At 35.1% G+C, this 8,735-nt stretch overlaps 1 protein-coding gene across 1 annotated transcript in view; it reads left to right on the top strand.

Annotated features, from left to right (window-relative positions):
- ABCD3 (ATP binding cassette subfamily D member 3) overlaps window positions 1-8,242 on the top strand; it is a 27,930-nt gene extending 19,688 nt beyond the window's left edge. Inside the window, exons 15-23 of the mRNA XM_072342637.1 lie at window positions 42-114; window positions 1,033-1,096; window positions 1,582-1,659; window positions 1,755-1,820; window positions 1,917-2,006; window positions 2,224-2,343; window positions 2,731-2,835; window positions 4,435-4,491; window positions 5,269-8,242. Coding sequence (XP_072198738.1) covers window positions 42-114; window positions 1,033-1,096; window positions 1,582-1,659; window positions 1,755-1,820; window positions 1,917-2,006; window positions 2,224-2,343; window positions 2,731-2,835; window positions 4,435-4,491; window positions 5,269-5,346 — 731 coding nt within the window. The 3' untranslated portion in view covers window positions 5,347-8,242. The remainder of the gene's footprint in view (window positions 1-41; window positions 115-1,032; window positions 1,097-1,581; window positions 1,660-1,754; window positions 1,821-1,916; window positions 2,007-2,223; window positions 2,344-2,730; window positions 2,836-4,434; window positions 4,492-5,268) is intronic.
- Window positions 8,243-8,735: the final 493 nt, after the last annotated feature.

Consider the following 8,735-nt stretch of genomic DNA (forward strand, 5'->3'; position numbering starts at 1 on the left):
TTAATGCTCCAATTTCTAATGTTTTTTTTCTTTAAATTAAGATGCAGATATGAAGCAAGCTTTGCCTTTGATACCAGGATCTGGAGAAATTATCAACACTGATAACCTTATCAAGTATGTTTTTCAAGTTCTTACACCTTCAGTATTTCTAACATAGTCTGGGTTTTTTTTTTGTTTGTTTTAAGTCTTCTACCACTGTTAATAGAGCTCATACGCTTAATAGAACAATACACTTAATTACAGTAAGAAATTCCTGCTGTACCACAGATCGCTTACAAACAATTCCCTCTCATTTCCATTTAACACTTCCATTCTGAGAGTTAGGCTTTGTTTTAAATACTAGCAGAAAACATCATGCCTGCTGTATTCACTTAGTCTTCTTGGTAACATTTCCTGCTGCTCAGACTTTTTTTTTTAATGCTCCGTCAGTCCTTTAGAAATGATTCTGGTAGCATGTTTTGTTCTTTGATGTAGATCAGCTGTGAAAATCAGGAAGAATTCTGTATTCATTTTCAAAACACCTGTATGCTTTGACTGGTCATTGATGTACTTAAGTAGTGAATGGGTTTGTTGGTTTTGGTTTTTTTTGTGACCTAAGGAACATAGTGTTGATGTCGTAGTGCTACTAAAACAAAGACACAAAGTAAGACAAGAGATTGAATGGCTTCAATCTAGTTAGTGTGGAAGCCAGATATGGGAATAGAGGCGGAGGACAGAAGGAAGTTGGTGATAGAGCTATTTTAAAAAAAAGCAAGGCAAATGTAGGTTAATATCCATATGATGTTTTGGAGACTAAAGATTTAGAAATATTCAGAAAACATATGTATGAAGAAAACCTTTCAAGAGTTTCAGTAAACACACATGAAACAAGAGCAGTCTTAATTTTCTTAGCTGCTGATGGTTGGAAACTGAGATAATGAAATGCTGCTGAAGCCTTCTTTGTTCCTGAAATCTTTGTCTAAGAATGCAGTGTTAGCTGCCTTTAGGCATCTGATCCTGTTTTAATTTATTTTATTCTTTAAATACAAATAGGTTTGATCATGTTCCGTTGGTGACACCTAATGGTGATGTTTTGATCCAAGACCTGAACTTTGAGGTAAGATTTTTAAATATAATTTAAAAACATTCTGCACTTCATGCCACACTTTAAAGTGAAAATGGTAAGTGGTCTGAGTTTAAAAAAACAAAAACAAACAAACAAACAAACAAAAAACAACAAAAAAACACACACACAAAAAAACAAGCTAAATGTAAACAGAGATGCCTGTATGGTGTGCATATGCAAGAACAAAATTCTTTCTTTTTTGAAAAAGAAGGGCAGTAAACTGCTGTTGCAGATAAACTTTGTTACTAGTATGGTTCTGTTTTTTTTTTTGTTTGTTTTTTTTCATGCCCCAATTCTGATGTCAAACTAAGTGGAGAAAAGAGTTAAGTATTATTGAAAATTCTTCACTGATGTCAAAATCCGCTACTATGTAGAAGACTGCCAGGACAAGAGTTTGTGTTATTTGTAGCAGCTTTCAGTATGTTTCAGCAGTACTTTCTCACTACTGTTTTAATGAGTTTTCTTAACATTTTTAGGTACGATCTGGTGCAAATGTTCTGATTTGTGGGCCAAATGGGTGTGGGAAGAGCTCACTCTTTCGTGTTCTCGGTGAGGTAAGGAAACTTTCAAATAGATGGGGAAGAATCTGCAACAGAAACACTATTGTAGAACGTTTTTTCCTCAAGTTCAAATCTTTTTCTTGTTGTAGTTGTGGCCTTTGTTCGGTGGACGTTTAACAAAACCTGTAAGAGGAAAGTTATTCTATGTTCCCCAGGTGAGACAAAGTACTTTAACTGACGAGTCTTCTCTTACTTCCTTGGATGTCTGTTTATAAATATTTGACATAATTTATTGTCTGTAACTGTCTTAGAGACCATATATGACTCTTGGAACACTCAGAGATCAAGTTATATACCCAGATACTTTAGAAGATCAGCGGAAGAAAGGGATTTCTGACCAGGTAATAAGTGATTTGTTTACTCATTAAGTGAAACAGATGGTTATGCTTTGGATTAAAAATACCGGTACTATTAAAAACACTACATCTAGTTTGTTTCTAATGTTTGTCATGGTTGATGTTGCACCTGCATAGTAGGATAACTCTACTCTTTATAACTCTACTAAATATATATATTTTTTAAAGTTCACTTAAGCTTTGTCACTGTTTCTCAAAAAAGGTGCTGAAGGAGTACTTGGATAATGTTCAGCTGGGTCAAATCTTGGAACGTGAAGGAGGCTGGGACAGTGTTCAGGACTGGATGGATGTCCTCAGCGGAGGAGAAAAACAGAGAATGGCTGTATGTCTCAAGTGCATAAATAATTAGAAATGCAATCTGGATTTTTAGTAAATTTGGTGTATTAAATATTATTATACATAAAGAAGGAAACCCCAAAAAGTAAGGTATCCGAATATAGCAAAAATGGATAGCTAAAGTAACAATTACTTTTGCTTGAAATGTAATAAGAATGTTGAACTTATACCACCCTTATGCTTTGATTATGTGAAAGGTGTTATTAGAATAATGGTTTTGTAATTAAAAAAAAAAGAAGTCAATGGTGTAGTACAGCTCTCAAAATTCTCTTGCCACAGTAAATTTTTGGACATTGATTTTAAGTTCAAATTGTCACATTGCTGTACTGATTGCAGGCCTGTATTCACATAGTTTCTTTGGTTTGCATTCCAGATGGCAAGATTATTTTATCATAAGCCCCAGTTTGCAATTCTGGATGAATGCACCAGTGCCGTTAGCGTTGATGTAGAAGGCTACATTTACAGCCACTGCCGAAAGGTAAGTCCTTTCCTTTTATTTTACAATAAATTGTACCAGGAGGCACTCCTGTATTTTCACTGCTTTTATTGAGTTTCTAATTTAGAAAGACTGACATTTGGAGATAAAATTACTAGCTATAGCAGTTGTGTCAGTCCTTATATGGTGAATACACATGTTTTGTCACTTCAGTGTAATTATGTCTTCCTGCAGTAATGCCTCAGAAGAATATCTGAAGTAGAAATGGCCCACTGCTATTTTGTTTCTTCTCACCTACACGGTTCTGTGCTTTACATAGCAAATAACTTGGTCACCAAATGTTCTGCTTGTTTCTAGGGTGCCTTGTAAAATATAATCTTCATTCTTTGTTATTTTTTAACTTACAGTAAGTGCCTAGTATTCTTTCAAACCTAGCATGAGAGTTCAGATATCTGTGTTACACAGTTAAGTATTCAGTGTGCATGAAGATGTTTCTGGAGGAGAGTGCTCATGGCCTTCACAAATCAGTGCTGCAGAAGAACTTTGGCACTGCCTACCCACTCTTTCTCATTTCTTCCTTTCTTGCATCCCTGAGGTTGTATTACTAAGAAAATCTTTGGTTTTTCCTTAGCATTCATCTGTTGTACTTCATCACTGCTAAGTAAAGCGAGAGTTTACTTAGTTTCAAGAGTTATTTGAAACACGCTGCTAAAAACATGTAACTTTTTTTTCCTCAAAATCTTACATTTCTAGAATTATATCTCTGGTTAAGAGGAAGCTTGAAAATAGTATAAGGTGGATTATACCTTATGTCTAGTATAGGATTTATTGAAACGGGGAAAAAGAAAAGCTTAGGGCATGCAAGGTCTCTTTATGCCTGCTAGGGTTCAGTCTTTTGAAGTCTCTTGGTAATTAAGGTGTACATGTGAGAAGTCTGTATCAGAACTCTTATTAGATGAGGAACTAGAGAATAATAGACATTCTTTCTTGAAGTAATTTTGCCATATAAATGCAAATACTGTGAACTTTTTGTAAGCACAGTTTTGCACGTTTTATTTTATTAAGACTGGAATGTCTGTTTTTAGAATTATTGTTGCCAGGTGGCTAATGCATACTACTGAAAAACAGATTTCCTATCTAATCTGTTCTTGCAGAAACAAGAAAATTACCATTTTATTATTGGAGCTATTCTGTCCTTTATTTGGTACAGCTGCTAAGGATGCATAGTTAACTGAGTTGCAGGAAAATTTAGGAAAATTACCTTTAAGTTGTCAGTTACAAAGTTTATAATTAATAGCTTTTGTGGCCTGGGGGTTTGTGATTTTTTTCATGTTCAACTATTTTTAATTATCAGCTATATTTCAGTCACGTGCAACTTTATCTCCCTTGCCCTATTAATTCTTCCAAACAATCAGGAGCAAGAGAATGGTGAAGTCAATTGGAAAAATTAGCACTCCTGTTTGTTTGTTTGTTTTAATTGTAAAACCTTGTATTAAGGCTACGTACTTACACTACTAATAGCAGTCTGGAAGTTTGTGTTTGTGAATTTAACTTCATCAGTTGTATCAGGCTGATGAAAAATATGTTCTATCTCTCTATGAGAAAAATGAAATTAACTGCCTTATTTTCTTATTCATTTAGGTTGGCATTACTCTCTTCACTGTCTCCCACCGGAAGTCACTCTGGAAACATCATGATGTATGTAGTCTATCCTTTTACTTAGTATACCTGTAGTTGGTTGGGATTTCATTTGTTTTTTCTATTAAATTCAAGATGTTCACATTTTAATTTTCTTGTAGATCATGTTCTCTTTAAAAAAAAAGTCATGCTTTCATAACCCTGTTGAAATATTTGAAATATTCTTGTGCTTCTAATTATGAAAAGTTTTTTGCCTCAAAAAAAAAAAAAGCCCCTGAAAAAATAACCCTGAGCCACCAGCAAACCAACTTTAATGAGAAATCAGTAAAAAGTATGGAGAATTTGCTTTCAGAAGATACCTACCTGCTATACCTATACATAAGATACATAAACTTGTCTATAATCTAATACATAGACTTTTTTTTCAAATTTAATACATTACTTGTGTTATCACTTTTTTTACCCAAATTGTGTGTGTAGCAGGGAAGGAGAGGAGGGGTGGTGGTGGTGGTGGATACTGAGTTAATATAGAGGGATGAATGTATACTTTCAGTGTATTGTCACAACAAACAGGATGTCAACATTAGGTCTGGGTGTGACCAGTAGATTGGTGCTTGATAGGAACAGAACCTCTGTGTGTTTGTGTGTACGCACATTATACGTATCTATACTTTTTTCCCCCAGAGGTAACTGAATTTAGTGAAGCAGAAGGTGGGAAGCCCTGACCAGCTGAGTTTAAGATTTTACACTAAAGCTACTTAAAAACTGTAACTTATTTATGCACTTACAGGGCTGGTAATTTTTAAGGAGTTGATAATGTATGTGTTTTTATTTCAGTTTTACTTGCACATGGATGGCAGAGGAAACTATGAATTCAAGAAAATAACTGAAGACACAGTTGAATTTGGATCTTAAAATTCATAGACTGAACTGCTACAGAGACTGATTACTGGAAATGTGTAGAATGGCAAACCTTGTACAGTAAAACTACTCAGCTTGTTTTACTACTCAGCTTGTTTTTAAACAAATTAACTAGGATAACTTAAAACAAGCTGTTAAGCGTTTACTATTATGTAGGATATTGCTAATTGTGTATATGTTGGTTTAATTATTAATATGTACTAAGAATGTCTTTATTCTTGTGGTTTAAAAACCTGCCTAAATTAAATTGGGCTTAAATCAGTGTAACCTGATTCATCCTGGGATGCAAACCATTTGAAATCAGCTGATTTGACTTTTGTAGACCTTCTTTCCCTTCAGTGAAAAGCCCTGTTAAAATTAGGGTTGCTACCTCTCTCTTGTTCCTGCAAAGCAGTCTTGGGTATTTTGCTCTGTTCTATGCATATTTCTGAGTTATCTCACACAATGCAGGACATTATCCCATCTTCAGATCTGTGCTCTGCTTGGTTGATGAAAGAGCCTTTTCTTTCACCAAGCCTTGTGATGTAGCCAATACACCTTTGCTGATAAAGAATGGACTGAACTTGAAAGATGAAACTAATTCCTTCCGCTGAGAAAATTAAGCTAGTGCTGTGCTGGGTTTGGGGTTCTATTTTAGTCCTTTTCTGTCCATGCAGTCATCCGCTGCTCACCAATATCATTGGCTTCTGATTTATTAAGACCTCTTCTATAACTACTTTTTCTGTTAGCAAAACCCTATGGTAGTGAAGGAAATTGAGGGAGGAAAGGACTAACCAATCAGAAAGGGAAAAGAAAGGTGATGTTCCAGCTATCTGAGAAAGCAAATAGTTCCCATGAAGTGGGGGAACAATCGTTCTTCTCTGGAAACTGGTAGAAGTTAAGACTCAGATCTTCATTCTTTTGGAAGATAATTTTAAGAGACTGTTGTGTGTGCTGTGTATGTGTTTAATTTTGTGATACAGCAGCTACTTTTCCTTTTCTTCCTCTTCAAAAAATCAGATCTCTTTGCGGTTTTGGCTGCTTTGCGGCTATGAGTTTGAAAGTAAGTGATAGTGGTACTCCTCGATAGATTTTTCAAGTCTGCGAAGCCTAAAATAACACTTTCATCCTTCAATTTTTTCTCTAATTTTGGTTGCAAGGTTTCTTGATTTCTGGTTTAAAAATAAATTAAAAAAAAAAAATCACCAGCAGTTCTCAGTGCTAAGTATGGCTTGTGCCTGCTGGTTTTATTATTCTGGCTGCCAAATCCCTTGAAGAATTCAGACTCTTAAATCGTTTACTGTAACCATTTTCCCCCCATACAAATGATGACTCTGGTGGCCATGTGATTTTCACAAACGTAAATGCAGCAAGGTGAATTTTGTCATCGGGGAGTAGGAAGGTACAACTCAAACTGAATTCTGTTTAAGCTTTAAAACAAAAAATTGCAATACCTGTTGTACATTGAAGGTCTAATAGTTCTTTGTTGTTCCACATAAAATACAATATAGGAATGCATTACATGAAGGCATGCATAAAACATTCAATAAATCTGCTCTCTGTGCATCTTTTATCACAGGTTTAGGTTTAAAAAATATCTTTTCATAAAATGGATATGAATTTGGATGTGCTGCTGTATGTTGATTTCATTAATTTCATCATCTTTCATGTTGAGATTGCTACCTGTTAGTATTTTTCCTTTGATCCTAGTTCTTGCCCGTAACTTTCACTGCTAGTACTCTTTGAATAGTATTCAAATGCAAACAGCTCTCCTAGTTTAAGAATCCAGTGATCACAGTAGATTTGTAGTAGGATGCATCGAGGAAAGTCCAAGTATATCACATTCAGGAGCGTAAGGAGCCAGAATCAATTTTTATGCTTGTTCCACAAGTAGGAAACAAATAGACAATTCTCATGTTACTAACTTTCTGTACACTCAGATTTGTGTATCAGCCTAATTTGAACCGTAGCAGGTAGCAGCATGCATTAAGTGAGGTTGTAATATTTTTTTGACTGTAACTGTGAAAATATGAATGCCAGATGGCTATTCTTGTGAAAATTGTCAGCACAAATGCAACAACTTCTCTTGGAAGGGTTGTTATAAGAGCCCCTTTGTGAAACATGAAGCAAAAAAAAGAATCGATTAAAATGAAGAAGTTGCTGTTATATTTGTGATTAGGGCAGACTTGGAATACTTAGCAAATTTCTAACACTGACAAGCAAAACCACACGCAGCACACTGATAAGGAACTCCTGCAACCAGTCCTGTGGTTCCTCACAATTCAGTTGATTACTAACAATGTTCTGTAACCTCAGATTTATTTAATAAACTAAAAAAAGTCCTATTTTATAACCAAGGGGAAATAATTTGACTTTATAGATGACATGACATTCATTGACATGGAAGATGGTGTATTTCCCTAGGGTTGGGACTTAGTGTTTCTAAATATACTGAGAGGGAAGAGAAAAATATTCTGTGCTTGATTGCAAACAAGGCTTATAAAATAGTGCAAGAAATGTTTTAGAATGATATTCTTCAAAGGCCTTATTTTGAAGTATTTTGAGATAGGCTTGATATAATGAATGTTTGTAAAACCTAATGAAAGTGATCAAGTCTCAATTATGTTGCAGAATTGCACTGTGACGCTGTATTTTAGCTCTTAAGTCTTTATAATAGCACAAGTTGGAATTTTGTAAATTGGAATTCTGGTCGGTCTCGGTAAGGCAGAGTACTGAACTGTTGATGCTTTGAAGATGGTACTGGTACTAGTCAGGTGGCTGCATTTCAACAGTGGTGGGAAACATTCCTGTATGTAAATACTGTAAAGCGTTTTTGAGGGGAAAATGGCGCTATATAAATGTAAGACATTAAGTGCCTCTGAAATAATAAATCTAAAGACAAAATGTGTTTAAGCTTTTTATGTTTCTTGATGCGATTAGGATTTTTGTAACAATGCAGAGCATGTATTCAACAAATCCTGAATTACTTATTCAGCTACTTGACTTGTGTTCGGCTTATAAAGGAGGTAGTACTGCCATTCATCCATCAGCCCAAATGTAGAATTGAGTACTGTTTGAGGGTGACTTGTACTATGAAGAAAATTCTGGAGTCATTGCCATTTCATTAGCTGTATGCTGTATAGAAGTGATTAACTAGTGAGAACTGAAGCAGCAGTGTGGTTCTCTTTGTGGAACGCCACCATGATGCATACTTGACAGACATTTTAGTTAAGTCATAATTGAAACTGACAAATGAGTCACTACACCTTAGCAGAATCGGCAATTTGAGCTTCATGTTTTTTAAGCCAGAGGATACTTATATGTAGGTTTAGCACTGGAGAGAGACAGTTTTTCAGTGTTGTTCTTGTTTGTTGGTTTTTTTTTGTCTCCCTTTATCACTCAGC

This window comes from Excalfactoria chinensis, chromosome 8 (genome assembly GCF_039878825.1).
Source record: "Excalfactoria chinensis isolate bCotChi1 chromosome 8, bCotChi1.hap2, whole genome shotgun sequence".
Taxonomy (NCBI): domain Eukaryota; kingdom Metazoa; phylum Chordata; class Aves; order Galliformes; family Phasianidae; genus Excalfactoria; species Excalfactoria chinensis.